The sequence below is a fragment of the Rattus rattus genome, chromosome 15 (assembly GCF_011064425.1).
Source record: "Rattus rattus isolate New Zealand chromosome 15, Rrattus_CSIRO_v1, whole genome shotgun sequence".
Lineage (NCBI taxonomy): Eukaryota > Metazoa > Chordata > Mammalia > Rodentia > Muridae > Rattus > Rattus rattus.
In genome coordinates, this window is record NC_046168.1 from 33,606,476 (window position 1) to 33,630,508 (window position 24,033).

The 24,033-nt window shown below is 42.2% G+C and overlaps 1 protein-coding gene across 1 annotated transcript in view; it reads right to left on the minus strand.

Annotated features, from left to right (window-relative positions):
* Greb1l (GREB1 like retinoic acid receptor coactivator) overlaps positions 1-24,033 on the minus strand; it is a 238,693-nt gene that overhangs the window by 43,848 nt on the left and 170,812 nt on the right. Inside the window, exons 8-15 of the mRNA XM_032885701.1 lie at positions 22,983-23,099; positions 22,075-22,194; positions 20,943-21,080; positions 18,387-18,572; positions 14,415-14,741; positions 13,039-13,167; positions 12,353-12,487; positions 8,677-8,874 (exon numbers count right to left, since the gene is read on the minus strand). Coding sequence (XP_032741592.1) covers positions 8,677-8,874; positions 12,353-12,487; positions 13,039-13,167; positions 14,415-14,741; positions 18,387-18,572; positions 20,943-21,080; positions 22,075-22,194; positions 22,983-23,099 — 1,350 coding nt within the window. The remainder of the gene's footprint in view (positions 1-8,676; positions 8,875-12,352; positions 12,488-13,038; positions 13,168-14,414; positions 14,742-18,386; positions 18,573-20,942; positions 21,081-22,074; positions 22,195-22,982; positions 23,100-24,033) is intronic.

Here is a 24,033-nt window from a genome sequence, read left to right on the forward strand (position 1 = left end):
GGACAAATTCAAAACCCAAACAACCAACAAACCAATCTGGGAGCTAGGGAAACAGCAGGACTGACACCCAACCACAAATGTACTAATTACAATTCAACATTCATCTGTAGCCATTTTGTTCTTAAGAAGGTAGACTTTGAGAATCAACATTTATCTGAACGAGGGCTGGAGAGATGGCCCAGCAGCTAAGAGCACTGGGTGTTTTTCCAGAGGTCCTAAGATCAATTCCCAGCACACACATGGAGGCTTGCGACCATCTGTAACTGTAGTCCTATATGAATCTACTGCCTTCTTTGGTGTGCAGATGTACATGCAGACAAAACACCCATATTCATAAATAAGTAAACCTTAGCAAGTCATCTGAACTAATTCTTTTGCTGTGCTGCTACGTCACCAATACAACATGTGATTTGGTGAATTTATTTGTTTGTATGAACTTTTGTCTGCTGTTCTCCATGGTTTTCCCTAACTAAAAATTACATTACACTGTGAATGTACAGAAGGAAAACTGTGTTTAAAACGTCTGAGCTAGGGCTGGAGGGATGGCTCAGTGGTTAAAAGAACCAACTGCTCTTCCAGAGGTCCTGAGTTCAATTTCCAGTAACCACATGGTGGCTCACTTCTGGTGTGTCTGAAGACAGCTACAGCATATTCTTATATATTGAATCAATAATAATTTTTTTACAAAGTTTGAATTAATTTAGATAGGCATATGCCTTTAATTCCCACTAAGGGAAGGTAGAGGAAGGCAGATCTCCCCATGAGTTTGAGTCCAGCCTGGTATACATATCAAGTCAGGGCTACGAAGAGAGACCCTGTCTTTAAAAAATTGCTTGAATTATTTATTTTTTGAGGTGTGATTGTATTATCTATATTACTTGTAGCTTGGTGGGTCTGTATATGTTTATATTCAATTTTGTACACATTCATCATTTTAATTATTTTTTAAATATGTAAATAATAAAAAATGAGACATGGAAGCAGAAGGATGTTTGGGATGAGGCAGAGGCCTGTGACGGGGAGAGGCAGTACGGAGTACACGTGATCAGAGTACATGTCATAAACACATATGGAAAGCTAATGCAACCTGCTATTCTGTGAACAAGTAGGTGCTAGGTTTGTAAATTGTTTTTAAGCCAAATCCTTCTGTACTTAGCTCTTTGATCTCGTAAACAGAAACACTGTCACTAGTTCCTGCTTTAGCTCTCATGTTTTGTCTTCCAAAATAAACAGATGCTTAGAAGCTGGAAATGTTCGTAAGTGATCACAAAAGGCTGCTCTGAGAAAAGTCAGTTTATTGGGGTCTGACTTAACAGTTTAAGCTGTTACAGAAGTCCTGAGTTCAATTGTAGGGCAACCACCAGTGGTGACAACGGTACCATCTGTAATGGAGGTTTTTGCACCTGGTGTCAGGTGGATCTTTAATATGCTAATGAGGGCAGTGTATTTAATGAGGCATATTCTAAATAAATAAATAAGGGTGATGGGGGTGAAATGTTCGTAAATCCCAAATTATTAGCTGCTGTTGAGATAAGTCACCTTTGCCGGGGTCCCCTGTCCCTGTTCACTGTCAGTAAAGTTTAAAGAACTTGTTGAAGTTCTAGACGTTGGGTTAAATAAAATTTCATTTCCAAAAAATCATGACCAAGTCTATCATAGTTTACTAAGTCCACAATAAAAGTAAAGAGCAGGACCCACCCAGGATTCCTATAGAAGTGTGAGGACCACTTGGGATGCTTATAGAGGTCCAAGGAGCTGCCTAAATAAAGCACCTTGTTTCGGCATTAATGGGAACTTAGGAGGTGTCAGAATTCTTTCGAGACAAGTTTCCACTCAAAAGTTCTAGAAGGGCAGTAGCGAGGAACCTCTGTCTTTTCTAAATGATATCCATCTCTCTGGGAGCAGACATGGGTGGTACCTTAAAGACCAACTCTAAACATCTTGAGTGAGGAATCTTAGACATCTGAAGGTACCTAGAGGCTGCATCACAGGGATTTGTGTCTCCACTTTTCTGTACTGGAAAATGCGGAATCCAGATGTGTTGAAGGAAAGCTTGAATATTAAGTTAGGGTCCTCTTTGTGGAAGAAGAGAAAAAAATTATTACTCTCAGGCAAAGTGTTTACCATGTGGAGCTAGAAGGAAAATGGAGCCAGGGACATATGCTAGGTGTCTACAGGTACCACAGACCAAGCACTGCCATCAGAATATGTGGCCGGTATCAGTTCGAGACGTTAATGATCGTATGCCTCTCAGATGCCCAGGAATTCAGAAGAGCTAGGACTGTGCCAATGCTGCACTCTGCTATTTGGAGAAAATAATACATTCTGGCACACATCCTTTCTCTTGATTGTTTTTCAGCAACAATTTTCTCTTTTTTTAATATCTAATTTTTATTCCTTACCTCTCAAAAGATATCAAGTAAACAAAGGACAACAAAACAAAACAAAACTTTCCATTTAGCCTTTCACCTTCTATGTGGATCAGACAGATTTCTGCAAAGCTTCGCTATGAAAACAAACTATCAAAAACTAATTCCTAACGAGATGAAAGTCAGGCTGGGAATATAGCTCGGGATAGAGCTCCTGACTAGCATTCATGAAGTTCCATGCCTCCCCAACCCCCAAACCCTGCCACCATATGACACATGAAAATCAAAAAAATATTAAATTATTAAAACATTCTCAGTGTTTAAAGTTCCCATAATGCCTTTTGTCTGGATTTCTCTTGCTATGATAAAGCACCTCGAGGAGCAGCTTGGGGCACAAAGGGTTTATTTCGGCTTACACTTCTATATCATAGTCCATCATTGATGGAAGTCATGGGAGGGGCCTGGAGGTGGGACTAAAGCTGAGGCCACGGAGGGGTGCTGCTAACGAGCTTGTTCCTATGGCTTGCTGAGCCTGCTTTCTTATACCGCCCAGAGCCAGCAGTTCACGGTGAACTGGGCCCTCCTACATCAATTACTAATCAAGAAAATGCACAACAGGCCAATCTAGGGGGCATTATCTCAATTGAGATTGCCTGTTTCCAGAGGCAGCTGGTGTCATGCTGCCAACACATAATTCCTTTACCCCCGTAGTCTCTCTTTAGGGATAACAAGAAAAAAACAAACAAGTAAAACCCAAACTGAAAACGTTGACCAAAATCCTGTTAGTTGCATTTAGAGTTCATCGAATTTGTAGTCTCTTTTGTCTGGGTAGCCCTAACCTGCCTCTCTTCTGTCCTCTCACTGAGGGGAATTATTTAATTTGTATTGGAGAATCTATGAAAGCATGCACTACAGGGTTCTTGGGGTTGCAGGGGAGAGAGCCCACGGCCTGAAGAACAGCATTCTAGATAGACAATGGCATTTAACTCTACAGTCTTGTCTGCTTGTACACTCAAGGCTTCTACTCTTGACCAATGGTAATTTCTCAAATGTGTTTCCAATGACCTAATTGGAGTTTTCAAGGGGAATTCTAAACTTTAACTATCTGTTATCTTTTCCTTTCAAAATACAGTTTCACTTAACAAATCAATTTAACAAACTTTTATAAAATTCTGGTTTAGCAAATATTTATGAAGTGTCTACCAGTGGCAAATATTTATGAAGGTTCTAGCAATGGCTAGATAGTCGTGTTCCTTGACAGTTTCACTTCAAGGATGAAGAGAAAGCTCTGGAAGCACCCTCATGGCTGGGGAACCTCAGGGGTACATCTGAATAGTAAGGATAGAAGAAAACCTGGGAAGGTTCTGGAAGACAAAAGAACTGTATGTTTAAAGGGATTCTGCTGAGGGCTGAGAGTCAGACAGCGGGATGTTACAGAGGGGGTGAGGAAGTGAAGGGATGGGAGAAGCCAGCACAGCCTTCCTGGTTTGGCAATTGGAAGAGGGAGTTGGGCAGGACCGTCTTTGGTGGTGGGTAGATTCAATGGACAGATGGAATGGGAACCAGATGGAAGGAGGGTGAGCAGGTGGAAGGGGAGGTACCAACAGTGAGGTGGAGTGGCTGGGCTGAGGGGCCACCCTCTGTCAAACAGGATGACAGGCAAGGAGACAGGTGAGTGAACATGTTTCTATTTGGAGACCAGATGATTTTAATCCGAAGTTTTTGAGCTTGTTTCCTCTTAGGGTAAGGAAGAAAAGGACAGATGCAGCATTTGCTAGGAGGAAAGGTTGAGGCCAGAGACCTCTGAGACAGGCCTTGCAAGTACCAGGGAAGAAAGTGGAGAGAGATCTCACCATAAAACGAAATAATTGATTATGAACCCTCTACTTACAGCAGCCAGCACTTTAGTATGTGGCAAAGGAATTTGAAGTCTGCATTTGGGCACCACTGAGTCTGGGGCTCCAGCATCAAGCAGGGGCATGGGTGTGCTGTTTGCAGGTGGCTGCAGAGGAGGAGGGGCTACAAGGAACCAAAGGCTCCCAAAGTACAGTACTGTCCAGGTCACACACCTAGAGTAGAGCGGACATGTTCATTTCTGCGTGCACAGAGGACTCTCCCGTGTGTGCCTCTTGTTTCTAGGTCAGAGTCGCTTCCCAAGACTTTCGGTCTCTGAGATACTTGTAACTATCTAGTAGGTGATATATATTTTTCTGATGAAGTTTTAAGTGATCAATGAGGCAAAGAAAAGTTGGTAAGACAGAGAAGGTATGTTTTAGAAATGAACATCTTTCTTATACCACTTGGCTTAGTGGGACCTATTTCTGAAAGCTTCTTTGTGCCTTTTTGGACCAGGTGATTTACTTGTTGCCAACTAATAGCTCAGGCTTCTTCATAGCCGTGTACGACCACTGGATTAGTGTCACTGGCCTTATCAGTATAAAACTTCCTTGGAGGCTACCACTGCACCCACTCCCATCTGCTGGACAGGTCACCTGCACAAACCAGGGAGCTCTGACCAAGCACAGTCACTGATGGAGACCCGTCCACCTCGAATTTAGAATGCTTGCATTTTTATTGTGCTAGTGTTCGGACTGACAGAACGTGGGGTGTCCTCAGTTGTCAGAATTTCAGATTACTGGGAGGATTGAAAAGTCTCGACCCATTTCTTTTCTCTTTTCACTTTTGGATTTCTTTGTATTATTTTCTTTTTTCCCTCCCTTTTCTCTGACCTTCCTCCATCTCCTCTTTCCTTAACCAGAATGCTAGTCAAGAGACCTCATGCTTCACCCAGTGCTGGGTCTACAACAATGCAAGGGTTCTACTTCCTTCTGCTTCCAGCCACACAGAGTTGTGAAGGACACGCCCTTCCTGAGTGTTCTGACCTTTCTTCCTGTCTGGCACTCTCTCCACTGGGCTGGCTGCTGGAATGCTCTCTTTCAGGAACTAGGCAGCTGGAATCAGGAAGAAGACAACGGACACCTCCCTCCACCCTGCCTTGTGTCCTTTGCCCTTCATTCAGACACAAGGAACACACCTTGCTTGCGGCCAGACCTGAGAGGCCCCATGAGGCTTTAGGCATTCAATAATGAAAAGCCGGTTTCTCTGAGAGTCTGTCGTCCGTGGCCCAGGCAAAAGCAACTCTCTATTTTCATGGTGGAATGGGAGGAAAGTGAGTCTGACAATTTCTGGGGAACATTTTGTTTTAATGAGTAATTTCTTACTCTGTCCCAGAAAACTTCTCTTTACTTACACACACACACATACACACACACACACACACACACACACGTATATACTTTCCTATAAACCAGTATGTGTTCCAAAAAATATGAGTGTACTTAAAAGTATGATGACACATTTTGGTATAGTTATAATAAGAAATACTGTGCACTCATTAAGAATGTTGCTTATAAAAGCTTATCCTATGCACACTGCACATCGACATTAAGGACAGATGCAGGAAGGAGGCACAACACTAGGCAGTAAGAGGTGCTAACAACAGCATTTTTATAGTGATAACCTTGAGAGTGAAATTACAAATGTTTAATTTTGTGGGAATTGAAACCAGAGTCTCAAGCAGACTAACTTGTACCTTATTGCTAAACCATAACATCTGTGCACAAATGTTTATACTTTTCCACTCTATTACTTTCATTTTTCAGAATAATACCACAGGGCCAGAGAGATGGCTCAGAGGTAAAAATGCTTGGTGTCCTGAGTTTGATCCCTTGACCTCACAGTGGAAAGAGACTTCCAAAAGTTGTTCTTTGACTTATACATATGCTCCATGTTATACTCTAAAACACACACATGCACACATGCACACACATGTACACACTACACATGCCACAATCATGTTTTTTCTTTCTTTTTTTTAAAAACTAATTTATTTATTTTATGAATATGAGTACACTGTAGCTGTCTTCACACACCAGAAGAGGGCATCAGATCCCATTACAGACGGTTGTGAGCCACCATGTGGTTGCTGGGAATTGAACTCAGGACCTCTGGAAGAGCAGTCCGTGCTCTTAACCGCTGAGCCATCTCTCCAGCCCATGTTTTTTCTTATAATTAAAAAAGAATGTTATTATTAAGTATATAAAGTGATTACTACTATAATAATTTTATCTGCATTAATTTTTATCTGCATTTTAAAAGATTTCCTGGAAGCCTTTATAAGTTTAACTGACATCGCCTATGAATGTAGAATCCATAAGCTAAAGTTTTAGAACTTCGAATTTATTAAATTTTGTTTTCAAATATAATGAAAATAAAATTCTTTAAATTTTTGTGCCAAAGCTAGGAGTGAACAATATCAAAATTGTAATTTGCCACTGGGTGGTGGTGGCACATGTGTTTGGGAGGCAAACAAATCTCTGAGTTGGAGGCCAGGACTACACAGAGAAACCCTGTATCAAAAAACTAAACAAAAACCCAAACAATAGCAACAACAAAAACGTAATTTGCCTTGAGTTTTCCAAATCTGCCTATAACACTACCCCTTTCCCCCATTATAAGCCTATCTAACTGGTCAGGTTTTCGTATCTTTCTGAAGAATGGTGATCTTAAAACATGTGAAAATATAAACTAAAACCAAACCCCTGAGCTCAGAGAGGAGGACAGGTAGGCCCTGCACAGAGAAAGGAAAGCGCAATCCCTGAGAGGTTGCTCCAGGCAAAGGCTCTGCACACGGAGCTCACTCGGGACAGGTGCTATGACATGCTTGCTGAAGCAGGACTTGGGATATCAGATCACAAACCAAGGGAGGCTGCAAATGCCAGATGGTGTAAATGAACCGCCGACAAAAGGGGGCCCTCCCTCCGCACATGGAAGAGAAAATCTACTCCTGAAACCCACCCATTGCCCACGGTGGAGAGGAGGAGAGAAGACACAGCTGAGGGAGGTCCGCATTCATGCTGGCCTCCGTGAAAGCCTCAGGGAGGCTTTTGTCCTCTTCCTGCTCATTTCCAAAAGGTCACTGCCTAGTGTGGCTTTCAGAGACTTACAGGCAGGTCACTCTGAGGCCTTCTAAGACCATGAAGAATACTTCCCAGGAGTCAGACAGGTGAACACCTACTGTTAGCTCATGTGGGAAGAGTTCAGAGGAAGCCATGCTGCTCACAGTGTGTTCCTCTGACCAGCAGACCTAGGAGCTTGGACAAAATACAGTCTGGGGACTCCCTAGACTACTGAGGGAAACCTGCATTTAAAAAGATTCCCTGGAAGTCTATATAAAGTTTGATAGACACTGTCTATAGGTGTGGAATCTATAAGCTACATTCTTGGAAATTTTGAATTCATTAAATTTTCTGTTTTCAAATATAATTCTTTAATGTGACAAGAAGATCCATCCTCCATCTAAAACCTGTGTCTTTCCCCCAGGTAAGATAACCAGAGGGAATTTGATACTTAAATTTTTCTTTCTAAACCTGGTTTATGCCAGGTAGTGGCAATGCACACCTTTAATCCTAGCACTTGGGAGGCAGAGCAGACAGACCTCTGAGTTCAAGGCCAGCCTGGTTTACAAAACAAGTGTCAGAACAGCCAGGGCCACACAGAGAAGAAACCTGTCTCAAAGAACCAAAAACCAACCAACCAACCAACCAACCAACCAACCAACCAACCAACCAGCAAGCCAGCCAGCCAGCCAGCCAGCCAGACAAACAAACAATCAGTAAAAATCTTGTTTACATGAAAACCAGCATTTTCTTAGCTATTCCAATTTCCTAAAGTCTATATAGCTTTTAATACATTCTAAGCAAATCTTATTTCCACAAAGAGAGTACATTTACCACTGACATGAAGAGATTAATTACATTTACAACAGACTTGTAAAATCTTTACTTTCTACCATTTCAGTGTGGGAAATGGATTTGAATTTGGTCTCTGTTCTTGGAAATAATTTTAACTTGGCTTCTTGCTGCTGATATGGAAGGTGGTGTTGTGTTGAAAATGTCTGAGAACTCTGAGAAATGACCTGCCTGAACCTAGGAAGAATTCAAGAGGTTTTGACCCAGCATTTTGGACAGGCTAGACTTCCCTGGACAGCGAATGACCAGATCGTAGTCCCACGCATGACATCACAGACTTACAGCATCTGGCAAACACATGAATCAAATTTAGTCCTGGCGTCTAAGGGGAAAAGGTTTAGGGCAAAGCTTACAGATAAATCTCAAATGTTTTTGAGATTTTTACTACTGAAGAATGTTTCAAATGTCTTTTAAATGTTTGGACTAAGTGAGAGGAAGGGATAAAGGGGCTCCAGGACTGGAACTAAATAGAAACTCATAGAAGAGTTCACCCTCACCTGATTGTCGAACACGCTGCAGAGTTTGCTGGACCAGAACCTCTGACCTTGGGACGATGATGATGAAGTCCACTTTGCTAAAGTGGCCGAGGTCCAGGCTCTGGCTGCCGCTGTCTGCGATCGCACATACCTGGGATAAGAGTCTTCTGGCAACTGTGAGCTGTGCTTGATAAATCTGGAAGCTTTCGCTATCTACATCTAAAATTAAGAAAAGTTATAAGAATATTGATTCAGTTTTTTGGCAAACGCTATGAATCCATATGGAGACACAAAACACAAGGGAAATCAATGTTTCACAAATAAGAGTCTCACTTGCTACTCTCATTTGATTTATGGATTTGCCTATCTCCCCCTAAAAAAGATACACTCGAAAATGGGATATGACAGTTTTACAAGCAAACTACTTAAAAGCCTGAGGGGGCTGTTTTACAACCCTTTTGCTCATAGTGGAAACAGACTACACTGTCACAGCTGGACAGGACTTAGCTGTGGAAAGGGGGTACTCAACTCTTTAGGCCTCTCAGCATTGCCCAGGCCCATCTAGGGAGGGAGTCAATGCCGTAGCTATAATAGTGTGGGATTCCTTTTATTTTTTTTTCTGGATGATACCAAAGTAAACATTCCTTCTTCATCAGCAAGTCAGCCTCAACGGGACGGGAAATCCCCTATGACTAGACAACACAGGCTAGAGACACAACCTTCATTTTCTTCCTAGTAGCTTTGGGCTTGGCCAGCAATTGTGACCAGTGCTGACATCAGGACTACCCAAAGAGACCTACCTGCCTTGTGACACAGGCAGCTGGTCTCTCAGTAGGTGATGTACTGCAATCACTGTCCAGAGACTCTAAGCATATCAGTAACCCTTTCTTACCCGTGTCCATCAAGCTATCAATCCCTGTACACACCCCCTCTTCCCACAGACAACAAAACACTTGGGCAGGCAGCTGCCATGCCTCTTAAAAGGGTGTGTACTACCAGGGACACATATTGGCAGTTTGACTGAAACACAATCTCAAGGGCTTGATCGACCAGTGCTAATGAAAGCTGTCTAAACTCAACTGAGGTGCAGCTGAGGCACCCACTACTCACAATACTCTAGCTACTCTGGACACAGAGGGCTTCTTGCCAGCAGAAAGGACTGACTGACAGAACTTGATGCTATGAGTTTGATCTGGGAGAAGAGCTCAGCAGTAGGGCACACCTCTAGATGTGTATGTAAGGCCTGAGTTTGATTCCCAGGGCCAGAAAAGAAAAAGTAATGACAGGGCAAAGAATTTTTAAGTTTTTAAAAATTATGCACACGAGTGTTTTGCTCGCATGTATGGTTGTGTACCATCTGCATGCCTAGTGCCCAAGGCGGCCAGAAGAGCACACCGGATTCTCTGGAACTGGTACAATAGACATTTGTAAGTGACCATGTGGTTGCTGGAAACTGAACTGGGTCCTCTGGAAGAGCAGCCAGTGCTCTTAACCAGTGAGCCATCTCTCCAGCCCCTATGTAATTTTTCTACATCCCCCCCCATTGTGGAAGAGGTTGAAGACATGCTCAGCAGTGAAGAGAAAACATTGCTTCTGCAGAAGAACAGAGTTTGATTTGCAGCACCCATGTCTACAACCTTGGAGGATCCAACACTGTCTTCTGATCCCCGTGGGCATATGAACCTACCTAGCACACATTCATACAAACACACACATACACATAAGTAAAAAGTAAACCAATGAAACAAACCAGTCTTCCAACATACATACATAGGTTATTAGTTCCTCAGTTCATAGGCTGACTGGGAACTAATGTCTATGTAGATTTGTATGTATAATTTAACTTAGCAAACTCTGAAGTTTGATGGAATATAAAACATCTATTCAAGCAGTATTTTTTGCAAATATTTTAATTATAATTTTTAGAGTTGGTGTATGTGTGTGTGTGTGTGTGTGCATGTGCCTGTGTGTCATAGCATATATGTGGAGGTGATAAGACAGCCCTGGGGTTTGAAATCAGGTCATTAGGCTTGGTGGTAGTTGTTTTTACCCATGGGGCCATCTTGCTGGTTTCAAGCAACATTTATTTTATTTTTTTATTTATTCATTTAGATCTTTTGAGACAGGGTCTCACCATGTAGCCCTGGCTGTCCTGGAATTCACTATGTAAACCAGACTGGCCTTGAACGCACAAAGATTGGTCTGCCTCTGCCTCTGGGATTAAAGGTATGCAGCACCTTGCCTTGCTGACATTTCTTTTTAAGTTAAAAAATAGTTTTTAAAAAAATGTGTCTACTGTTTTGGTAGCACACATGTGTCTGGTTTTCTCAGAAGCCAGAGGAGGCACTGGATTCCCCGGACTGGAGTCACAGATAGTTGTGAGGTGCTCTGTGGGTTCTGAGGTAAAACCCCAGTACTCTGAAAATCAGCTGGGCCCTTAAGTCCTGAGCTGTTTCTCTAGTTCCTTCAAGCAACATTTTGTTTGTTTGGTTGGTTTTTGTTTTTTCGAGGCAGAGTTTCATGGTTTCTCTGTGTAGCCTCGGTTGTCCTGGAACTTACTCTATAGACCAGGCTAGCCTTGAACTTGCAGCTGGGATTAAAGAAACACTACCACTACCCTGCTTTTAAACAACCTTTCTTAAACAGGGAGCCAAGGATGTACTTAGAGAGCTATATGTATTCTGAGAATTAAGAAATATTTAGTTAATTAGCTAATTATTATTACAATGTATGCATAATGTGGTGGTATGTGTGATTGCATGTGTGGAGATCAGAGGAGCTGGTCCTCTCCTTCACCTTTATGTGGGTTCTAGGATCTAACTCAGATCCCTGGCTGCCAAATTTGCTGAGCAAATTCTAAACTTATTAACAATTCAAAATAGTTCATATAAACTCATTTAGATGTCTGAATAAATGGCTGCTGTATTTCCAAGTACTGCCTGGAAGTCAAGATACTTTGCAACCCATATTCCTATTTGTTTTGACAAGGAGGTGAGATCTGTTTCCTCTTCCCTGGCCACTGCCCACCATGTGGCTCCGACTTACAGGGCTGATGATGTGTAGGTAACATTGTTTTTCTCTGCTGTCTGGAAGACCTCACACTCCCTGAGCCTGAAGTTTTACAAGTAAGGGGAAGAAGTGAGAGACATAGTCCTGCACAACTTGTGGTCTGGATGCTTCCTGAAGTTCTCTGAAACTCCCCACAAGCACAGCAATTCTCTGCATACAACTAAGGAATAAATACAGAGTCCAGCCAGTGGTGCCTGTCATCCCAGAACTTTGGATGTGGAGGTCAGAAGGTCAAGAGTTCAAGACTAGACTCAGTTTGGTCTAATAAAATATTTTCTCAGCGCTCTCTCTCTCTCTCTCTCTCTCTCTCTCTCTCTCTCTCTCAAATAAAACTGAGGATTCCTAAAATCATTCCTGGAAAAAGAGGAACTTCTTCCTGAGGCTAAAAAATAACCAACTACCAGAAGCAACTGAACACGAATCTCTCAGGGAAATAACTCTTACAAAGGAGAAGGTCGCACAGCAAAGTACTGTCAATCAGAACTCAATTTATCCTGTAGACAACGAAAAGCCTGCTGTAGTCTATGTCTTGAGGGTTCTTAAAAACCCTGAGTTGGTTTTTTTTTCTTAAGCTTCTACAGTATCTGCTCCAAGGGCCCACCCCTCCCTCAGCCTCAGTCCGCATTACCCAGGTTTTGTGTGGGAATCATAGCAGCAGCCTCCTGAGGGGACATACACTCGTTAAGGTCACCGTTGAAAGGGGTGACCACACTGTCTCCTCTTCTTTGTTGCATTTTTTCTAGCAGCTTGTCCAGGTCATCACCTACATCAAAATAAGGCGAATTTACAAAGATTGTAATGAGATGGTTCCTATCAGCATCTAAATTAGGCAACTGGGCTGGGTTCTCGTTACATTTAAGCTGACCTGGAATTATGTCAGAGTTCCTACATGAGCATTTCTGTTGTGGCATCTGTACAGGAAGAGCTTTTCTAGATTATATCAACCTTTGTGTGTGCATGCTAACAACCAGCACACCTCCAACACGGGCTCTCTTTTGGCTGGCTTTATATACAATAGCAGGCAGAACGCACTGTTCTGGTTCTCTCTGACAGGAAAAAATTTAGATCCATGGAGAGAAAGAAAATAGCCCAAGCAGCAAAGTTACCACTGAGTTGAGGCTTTAATCCTAGCATCCTTGTGTCTTCTTCTAGACCTCACAAGCTTCCTGTGGTGTTAGTCACCAGGAGTAAGGATTAAACCATTCCAAAGCAAAGCTCTGCTAGAAAACTTAAGCACCACCTTCCTGACAGGCTAAGCTTCAGACACTCACGCAACTAGGTCTGGCAGGGTGGCCCGATCTTACAACCACTCACCTAATGACGTTGTTTTGAAATGTGATGCCAGGAAGCTGACCTTTCCTGTGATGAGCTCATAACTAATTTCTTTCAAAAATTCACTTGTGGTAAGCATGCTCTCTGCCAGGGCCCGGGACTGATGTTGACCTGAAGGACAGAGAACAAAGCAGTAACTATCACTGGAACTAATGCTTGCTGCAACACTGATTATGACAGAGTGGGAGACCACAGAAGTCTAAAACTGCAGGGACTTGATTAAGAAGGTTGAAAGATGCATAATTTGAAGATTGTCTATAGCAACAGAAGCAGCAGCAGCAACAACACAATCTTTGCTGCCAAGTAATTGAGAGGAAAACTGTGTAGTTTGTTTGTAAGTATAAAAACATAGACATGCAAGTATTTAAAGGCTAGAGAAGTCTGCAGAAAACACAACAATGTATTTACATGATTGTTATAAGTACTTACCTTAAAAACTTAAATTTATACAGAATTACTATTAAAATTAAAAATATTAATGATCACAGCCAGGAAAAGCTTTCTAAAACCCTGACAGAGAGGTGGGCAGACAGTTTGGCCAATGCATGTTTCTGAGTAATGGATTTGATCTTTTTGGTAGGAAGCAGCGAGAGCTTCAGTGAGAGCTTCCATTCAGTGCCGAGAGGAGAAATCAAAGTCTGAGTGCTGGTGACGGTGAGGCACAACCCTCTGAGAGGTAGCACAGAGCACATTTAGTCAATGCTCTACTCTATGAAGGTTTCCTAGGTGTTGTAGAGTAGGCCCTTCAAATATATCTGCCCAACATGGGTGCTTTATCATGTGACAGAATGGTTAAGACTTGCAAAACCTTTACAATTAACTTGTTTTTATTTCTATGTGCAATGCATGTGTGTGTGTGTGTGTGTATGTGTGTGTGTGTGTGTGTGTGTGTGTGTGTGTGTGTGTGCCTGCCTATTTATGTGTCACAGTGCATACAGGACCCTGAAAATTGGAATAGGGTGTTGGATCCCTCAGGACTGGAGCTATAGACAGTTATGAACAGCCATGTGGATGCTGGGAATTAAACCCAGGTCTCCTGCAAGAGCAGCTAATGCTAACTGCAGAGCCATCTTTCCAGTCCCGACACTTGAAAATCTTTTAAGGACAGAGGTTACATGTGGTGAGAGTATCTGCTTTAAGAGAATGTCTTCAGAGTCAGGTGCCGGGGCACCAGCCGCACGGAGGACTTTGATTTGAGAAAGAAAGTTAAAATCGGGAGAGAAACCCAAACCACAACCATTAACCAGAGAATAATTATGTGGATACTGGAAATACCCAGTTGTTATTTTTCAAATACAGATGGCAGAATGAATGCATTGAACAAGTGATAAGGCAAACAAAGCCCCCAAACCACTCACCTAACACCACCACACAAAACTCATTTCCTCTGATTTGTGAGGCACAAATTACCACAGCGTAATCCGGCAGCCTCTGACAGTGTCTCATTTCACTGAGCAGCCTCAGTGTCTCCGAAATGCCTTCTGCTAGAGAGTTCTGGGTCACAATCACATGAACCAGGTCCTGAGACACACTGGCAGCTAACCTAGCAAGCCAGGGGAGCTGTGCCGGTGACACTGGTGTACAAGGATCACCCATCGGCAGGGCTCGCTCTCTCACAGAGAATTCCTGCATAGCCTTCAGCATGATCTGCTCAAATTCTTCCCTGAGAGGTATCTGGTCAGGACCTGTATTAATGAGAATTACAGTTAGGACTTAGACAATCTGAGAAGACAAAACACACAGCACCTAGCATCCCACAGTTCTCTTTTTTTTTTGTTTTTTTGTTTTTTTTTCGAAGCTGGGGACCGAACCCAGGGCCTTGCTCTTCCTAGGCAAGCGCTCTACCACTGAGCTAAATCCCCAACCCCATCCCACAGTTCTCTAAGCCCACCACACTCCAGCTAGCAGATAAGCACTGTGTCTTGCGGGGGTCCCAAGTCACGGCTCATACTAATCACCACTGCAAATTTCCCTTTCACTTCTCTCTGGCCTCAATATTTAGAGCTCTAGCTCTGTTCCCCTGTACTCTTTCAAGGAGGATTTGCAAGGACACAAGACCCATTCTGTTGCATGCCCTGAGAAACAATCACTTTCAAACCTTGGCATTATGGATTCTGATGATTAATAAATGAGAAAACACACTGGTGTGCAATCAATTTTGGGTTCTATTCATTTCTCATTTTATGCATGGATACTTTCAAAGTATTTTAATGGATTGTCTCCATTTAATTTGGCACTGTCCACAGGGAAATGAGTCATTTTTTCATTTCCATTTACATGTTTCACATTGCCTAACTCTCCCCAGGCCGAGAAGGCTGGGTCATCTCATTCTCTCATGCACTCTGGCTTGTCAAATATGATATTTGGCCTCTTTTCCCAGCCGTAGCTGAGTAAGCTTATACTGATGACCTGTGGCCCCTGGAATGAGAGGGATTTTGTTTTTTATTCTCTTTAGAAACTTAACCAATTTTTACAACAAAATCAGCAAGCATCCAATTGGCACAAATTAACTAAGATTCTACCTTTAGTTTAAACTAAAACCTAGGGGATATATTGACTTGCCCCCACCCAAGGCAGGGTGGGGTGGGGAGGGGGATCAGAGACTTGGAACTCAAGGGCTCCTGTTAGCAGGGACGGAATCTTTAGTATCTGTGATCTGAGGCTAAGCACTGGCTTTAGAACCCCAGATACAGCACAAACATAAGGCTACGATCTGTCTGGAAGGAGGGAACACAGAGAGTCAGAGACCATTCCTCGCTCTGATGCAGTTAAGTGGTCTCCTGGCCCTGCTTAAAGACAAGTGGGATTATACAAAATATACCATAGTCTAAAAATAAGTAATTTACATTGGAGAAGCAACTTTTCCAGAACTAGTTGAGGGTCAGGAAGAGAAAATGGGAACCTCGCAGAGAGGTGCTTGTTTTCTATACATAGAAACAAGAAGAAAACAGTAATGCTTACAGTACGTTTGCTTCTAGAGTTAGAGCACAGCCTGGTACTATCATGAGTGAGGCGGGCTCTGGGTTTGATCCCTAGGTCTCCACACACCTAGCCTAAAATGTTGGTTTCTTGTGTCCTTCTTGACCCTGCCTCTTGCTAGGTGGAAGTGAACTGTGGGACTTTTGGCTTTAAAGATCAGCTGGGAGTCATTTAACTCTGATTTCCATTAACCTTTAACAAACTAGAATCATGGTGCACAGCCATGGCATTCATACTGTGTAGTGAATTCAGAGTGGCTGAATTTGAACTAAAATCTGAAGGAAGGTGGTCCTTTCTATAGCCCTCTTCCACCAGAGCACATGACAAACGAAAAGCAGGCCTGGCCTCCTTTCCCTAGTATCATCCATTGAAAACCTGAAAGGCTCAGAGACCCTGTTTATAGATGCACGAGGGCTAAGGCAGATCAGGAGCCAGCAACACATTCTCTTGGGATACACAATGAATCCATGCAAAGGCACCCGGGAGAAAATAAAGTGGTATAACTTGTTTCCAGCATCCTTTGTTGTCTTAAAATTCATTTGTAAAGTTTTGATTGAATAACTGTTAGGAAAAAATGAGGGGGATCCACTTCAGATGAAAGATGATCTCTTACAGCCATATATGCGTCCCCCTTCTCTGTTTCTACTACTTTCCATCCTGGCTGGATTCTAGGAGCCTTTTCTCCACCTCTTCCGAGCTCAATAATGGTAATTTTCCCTTTGAGAGTTATACCCCAGAGCATCAGCTCTGATGGCTTCTTAGATGGAGCTACCATAAGAGGAAGAAATGTTTCCGACCGCCTGGAGGCCCATCTGAATGTGCTGATTCCATTATGTACTTCAAAGGGCTTTTTAACTTGTGAAATAACGCAAAAAAATTTAAGTGACTGTTACAGGAAGGCTCTTTCTTTCTGAAGAATCTTGCTTTTCTTTCCCCCTGTTAGTTCTTGGAGATACAAAGTATTAAAGTGGTCATTTTAGAAGTTTGGATATTTTTTAATGTCTATAATCTATGCATGTGTGAAAATATTCTTCTGCCTCTTAAACTTTTAGGGATAGAATACATTTTTTTTTTTCAAGAACACCAGAATTTGTTGGAGGACAGAGAAGTATAAACCTAGGTGAAAGAAGGAAGGAAGGGAAGGAGGAAGGAAGGAAAAGATGGAGGGAGGGAGGAAGGACAGGTAAGATATTTATGCTAAATACCAGCAGAACTAATTACTGGAAGTAAAATTCTGGAGAGAATTGATCCTAAAGAGAAAAAAAAGAATCTTGTTTAATTAAATCAGAATTCTCTAAGTTAAGAGGCTTTAATAACTGGAAAGAAGATGTTATATTTTTGACTTACGGTTTATTTAACTCACTAGGACCATGGTTTCTCTGAGGACGTGATCAGACTGCTTCGCTTGACTAGAAGTGCTGCTCTACATAGCACCGCCTTCCCTGATTTAGGGAGCATCCAGAGGTGCACTGTCTTAGAAGGCAGCCCACAGTCCAGAGTATGTAGCAATTAAATTTATGATATCAAATGAGCCAGAACGAGGTAGTTTAAATAACTTTATTATTTACCAACAAGTAAGATTTTCAAGTTACAGGTTTATTGTGAAGACAGGTTTCATGGGAAAATTGGCTTTAAAAACAAACCCCTGTCAGGGCAGAACCCACATCAAGGAGTCTCCTGGGAAATTAAGGGTCCTTGACAGTGTTGATACATAACATTGGAAGTACCTGGCTTATTGTTTTTGTGGTTTCTTAACACCACAGTATTTTGTAACATTAAAAAAAATAAAAAAACCTCATGAGTACCTACAAAAGTTTTTATATGAAAATTTTCACCTCAAACATTTTCGTAAGCAAATTAATGGAGTGAAATCCCAGAGTGAATATGTAATTAGGTTGCATATCTGATGGCTCACTGCAGTTTGCAAAATAAAGGAGATTTCAATGGAAATGCGGCTGAGCCCCAGTGCTGTCAGGACACCTGCATACACTCACTGTAGGTTCAGAGGAAGTGAAGGGTTCATGACCTTTGCTTCACCCTTACCCTAAGGCCTTCCTTTTCAAAGGGAACCCCTAGCAAAACCCTGTAAGGTTCTGCTTCTACTCACGTTGGGAGGTTAGGAAGCAGCACAAGACTAGACACTAGAGGGAGCAACTTGTCTCTTTTATGACAAGAGTGGAGAAAAGGCAAAAGAGAGGAAAGGAAAAAGTCAGAAGACTGGGTAGAAGGAAGGAAACTTAGAAACAAAAGAAACTATGAACCAGGCAGGTGGATGGATTGAGAGCGGACACAGTACATTCTGAAAAGCAATTTAAAAGGTTCCCAGTCCAGGACTCCAGAGAACGACTTACCTAACCGTACGAGGTACTGTATTGTCAGAAGGATCATGTTCTCCACACTCAGGAGATGGGTGCTAGTCAACCCTAGTTGTTCCAGATCTTTGTTTTCCAACGGTGAAATCTTGTAGCAGTTCACCAGCAGAGGACTCACAACAATGTCACCAACATTTCCATAGAAATAGGGTAAATTGCCGTAGCCTGTCCCAAAAGACACAAGTCAACTCAGCGTTTCTGGGTTCCAGTCAGGCGCACCAGCTCAGTGAGACACGAGGATGCTCAGGCATTCTCTGCCCTCTGAGACAACCACCTTCAGGAATTCACTTTCATGTTTACCAGTCTATAGAAACTGAGATGAGCCAGTCCAGTTACCTGATGTGTTTCCCACAAGAGGGATACTGCAAACATTACAGTTTTGTCTCGGAAGATCGATGTGATGGTGAATAGTTAGTTCCTCATCAACTTTCTTTCCAGATGAGAAAACAAACCATGCTCACATCAAGCCCCCAGTGCTCTGGGAGGTGGGGAAAGGTAAGCTAAACTCATTGATAAACCACATTCTATTAATCAGTTGCAAGTGCTTAGAGATTTCCTACCTGTTTTTAAAACATTAGTGTTTGCTTTTTGCCTGTTTGTTTTTGTCTGATTTTTACATGTATGTGTATTCTGCTTGCATGTATGGTCTATGTGTGTCTGGTGTCCCTAGAGTTTGGAATAGGGTGCTGAGTCCCATGAAACTGGAGCTAAGAAGAGTTGTGAGCTATTACATGGGTGCTTGGAACTGACCCTGGGCCCTCTGCAAGAGCAACAAGTGCTCTTAACAAGCGATTTATTATTTTAGTCTCCATATTGGTGGTTTCTGTTAGTCTTTTCTGAATGTCAGGGATATTTCAAAGTACCCTAGGATAGAAATATTTTGAAAGGCACCTCACCCTGCTCCTGTGGTACAGGAAAGAAAATCATCTCTCTCTGAGGCTTGCTTTCCTTTCGTTTTCTTTTGAGACACAGCCCCACCAAGTAGCTCTGAATTGAGCTCAGTATGTAGACCAGGTTATAGCCTTGAACTCACAGAGATCTCCATGCCTCTACCTCCCATGTTGTAAAAGTGTATGCCACCAAAGATGGCCTTCATGAGCCTTCCTGAAAGCCGAATGCTAAAGGAACAAGAGGCCCACATTTTTCCTCTTTTAAGGCTTAGTTGTATTATGTTTGTTGATGCTAAGAACCTCCCAAGTCACATGGAATTTAAATCACTGGGATTCCCTCTAATGCCCCAGACCCAGAATCAGAGGTTTGGGTGCCTGATAAAGAACAGGGTCTGAAGTAAAAAACACCCAAGACAAAAGAGTCAGGCCAACCACAAGAGCAAAGAGTGACTCATGTTAATAAAACCCACCTGCCTTATCACGGAGAGAAAACAGGCAGTGTTCTTCTGGTCTAGACCTGCCTGAAAAGGCCTTCAGATATGGGTATGAAAGGTACTCAACAGGTTTAGAATGTAAGAATCTAAGTTTAGAATGTAGTTTAGAAAGTTTAGAAAGACTTGGAATTTAGACCCCTCAACAACTATAATTTCACTGCAGTCAGGAGCCAGGGAGGGTCAGACTCCACAGAGATGCTGACTCACAGATGCTCCCTGGTTCAGACCGGTTCCTGGCTCCTTCCTTCCTTCCTTCCTTCCTTCCTTCCTTCCTTTCTTTCTTTCTTTCTTTCTTTCTTTCTTTCTTTCTTTCTTTCTTTCTTTCTTTCTTCCTTCCTTTCTTCCTTCCTTTCTTCCTGTCTGTCTTTCTTTCTGTCTGTCTGTCTGTCTGTCTTTCTTTCTTTCTTTCTTTCTTTCTTTCTTTCTTTCTTCCTTCCTTTCTTCCTTCCTTTCTTCCTGTCTGTCTTTCTTTCTGTCTGTCTGTCTTTCTTTCTTTCTGTCTTTCTTTCTTTCTCTTTCTTTCTTTCTTTCTTTCTTTCTTTCTTTCTTTCTTTCTTCCTTCCTTCCTTCCTTCCTTCCTTCCTTCCTGTCTTTCTTCCTGTCTGTCTGTCTTTCTTTCTGTCTGTCTGTCTGTCTTTCTTTCTTTCTTTCTTTCTTTCTTTCTTTCTTTCTTTCTTTCTTTCTTTCTTTCTTGAGGTGTGGCTTCCTTTGACTGGACTGTCCCCTCCTCCACAGGTCCACTTCGAGCATGCTTCTGCACACTGCTTGAGGTTTAGTCTGATGGTTTTCTAAGACTCCTCCAGGCAGCACTAAGCCCTCTCTCCCAAGACTTCTCAAAGCTCTTGGCAGTGAACCTCTGCCAGCTCTCATATTCCAATGTGTCCCAGTGTTACTGGAGTGTGTAGTAATTGTTGTTTACTCTTATAAAGGGTCAGACTCCCCCACTGGATAGAGAAAGATGGTTGAGGGCGAGTGACTTATTCTCAGCTTTAAATCATGTCCTTAATACAACATAAAGGGGGTAGCCAAGGAAAGCTGAGATGGTGAGATGGTCAATAAAGACAGACAAATATTCTCATGAGAATGTGAATAAGCCCACAGAGCAGGGACTGGAGACAGAGAAGTCTAGACATGGAATTCCTCCACCATACCTATCAGGATCACTGGTCTAACTCCTGAGTTACTCAGCAGGTTTTCAGGAACAATCACAGTTTCCCCTGCAGGGACAGGCCGAGGCTGGAGAATTCCAGTTAATGGGGTCTGTGGAACTGGGGTAGATAAAAGGGGCTCTGGAAAGAAAAAGATTGTTTGACAAGAAAGATTAGGCATGGGGCTAACTGAAAACCTTCAGAAATCACTATAGTTTTAACACTTTATTATTATTATTATTATTTTTGGTTTTAACACTTTAAAGATGGTTTACAAGTTCAATAGTTTTAGGTTTTTTTTAAAATTGAACATATGCATTGTAGAATATTAGCAGAAAAACAGAAGTAAGAAAACAAATCAACCATAATTACATCACTGTAGATAATGACCACTGAGCATTCTGTTGGATTTAGCTTTGTATTTCATATTTATTACCCCAAAAGTAACCAAAGGTGTAGATTTCCATACATTAAGCTGGAAACAGAAATGTGACAGAGACACTCATCATTCATCATCCTACGTGTAAGCAACTGTAACATATTCACATAGAAGATTTCTATGGAGTCTTCAAAACTACTTAAGCAAATAGTAAATTAGAAGTTGTAAAGATCTCGACCTAGTTCTTAGGGTTGGAGCACTTTTCATTGTCTACTTGGTAGAACAGGTGGACAACTGTGTGCACACTTAGCTGAGGACACCTTTAGACACAGTCTGGGGTCTATGAAGGAGAGCCAAGTAGCCCTTTGTAGTATAGCTATGGACTAAACCATGAGTAAGTAGATGACTTAGTAATGACTAAGCCAGAGTAATCAAGAAGTATCACACAGAGAACAAATCATAGCACCACTCTGACAAACCAAGTCCACATGCACCCTATGGTAGTAGCATTAGGTCTTATGCAACAAATGGCTCATCAATTACATGGTTAAAACGAAGTTGTAATAGTACATAAAGTTATAGGGAAGGATTATGTTATGGAGATAAAATATTAGCTACTACCAAGACCCTTACATCTTACTGCTAATGACAATGATTGATTTGGGGCATTTACCTTCAGAGGACAAGAGCAGGAGAAGAACTTACCTCTGCTAATTAAAGAGAAATGTTTAAATACATCATCAGTTAAAATCTCACCAGTTCTTGAAAGAGGACGAACTGTGGGAACTGGCACAACTAGAGCAGATTGGGAGACAGGTGACCCAGGATACCATCCCCGGTGTCGTTTCTTTGGTGGGCCAGAAATGAACATGTTAGCTGAAAAGGAAAAGGAAAGATAGCCTTGTCCTCAGCAATGGGGAAGAAAGAAAAACTACCAAGTGCTCATAGGACCTTTTCCTTTGATCTGCATGGAAGTCTGAGTCACTCTCCCTATGGGCAATGATAGAGTTAGAAAAAGCTACACTAATAACTGTGACCATATGGTATTTGCAGTTTGCAGTGGTAAATAGTTTACTTCACTTGACTTTATTGACATCCCTGTTGTGAGGCAAATCTACTGGGTAAATGGAGAAAAAGTATTTAATGCCATGCAACTCTTTTCGCACAGAGTTCTGTAGACATATTTGAATTTTCAAGACTATAATTTTGATTAAACACTTATTTCCCAGTTATGTTCCTTCATGTGGAATCACCAGTTAATTTAACAGTTATTATTCACATCAATCATGAAATTTCAAAATGTTGTCTTTTAAGCAAAGGGAAGACTACACTGTGTATTCAGATAATTATTCAAAAATCTGTAGCACTGGGCTAAAGGGATGGTTCAGTTGGTAAAGTGCCACAGGAACATGAGGACCTGAGAACAATCTTATAAGAAAGCCAGGCATAGAGGTATATGCCTTTAAAATCAATAATGTACAGACAAGAGGATCCTGTGGTTCATTGCTAGACTAGCCGAGACTGTGGACTCTGGGTTCATCAAGAGATCCAGTCTCTAAGGGTACTATGGAGAGCTATAGAGGAAGACAATGAATGTAGACTTTGAACCTTCACACACATACATATATTGCCTCCCTCATTACATACATACACACACATTGTACCTTGATCTATGGATGTGTAGGTAGGTCTTGGTGACAAAGAGTAGTTCCCAGGGTGAGATGGAGTGGAACTAGATGTGCTGCTCTTACCTCCATGGCCATTGGTCCCATTTGCTGCTTCTGTAGAACAGAAAGGCAACAGATCAGAACAGAGGTTTGGGGGACACTGTGAAGTGGCAGACATCTGGTAAACCTCACATTTGAGCATTCCGGGAAAATTCACAAAAAGGACAGTTGCATAAAACCAGAGCAATTTACTTAAATAAATAAAATAAATGTCAGGTATGTCAATAACTATAATAAATTAAAAAATTAGATGTGCCCAGGAATAATTTCCTGGGGGCCCTGAGAAATCTTCCAGAATTCTTTTTGAAAAAGTCTTTGGAGACAGTAGACAAAAATAAGGAAAGCTTAATGGAATTTTAACTCGACTTCATGGAAAATTTAAACATACAAAAGGAGAGAGACCAGTACAATGCATCATATACACCCACTGCCCAAGTCTGGCATTTATCTTATGCAGCCCATCTGGTTTCCTCTGCACGGACTCACAGGTGTTAGTCAGAAGCAACATAGTCATTCTATAATTTCACTGATAAGAACTTCTATAGATACTGCTAAAAATGGACTTTTAAAAACATATCTGAAAAACGGGATCTAGACCCTTCCGGTCTTTATCGGCGCTCAGAGCTGGGGCTGTACCACAGTCCTTGCACAAAAAAACCTACCTGCGGAGAGCTGGTCTGCCAGAAGCACTCTCCCTCCTAAGCCCAGAGCACACAGGCAGGACCCCACTTTCTCTCTACTAACTCTCTGAACAGAGAACTGCCGGAAGTGCACAGGGCTCAGGAGTCGCAGAGCAGCCTGGGACAGGAACATTTGAGTCTCCATCTGCACCCAGAGCTGGAGCTGTATCACAGAGCTCTCACATAAAACCTGCCTGCAGAGAGATGGTCTGCCAGGAGCACTCTCACTCCAAAGATCACAGGCTCACAGGCTCACAGGCTCAGAGGCCCACAGGAGGGACAAGCCCCAGTCAGAGACAGAAGAGCAA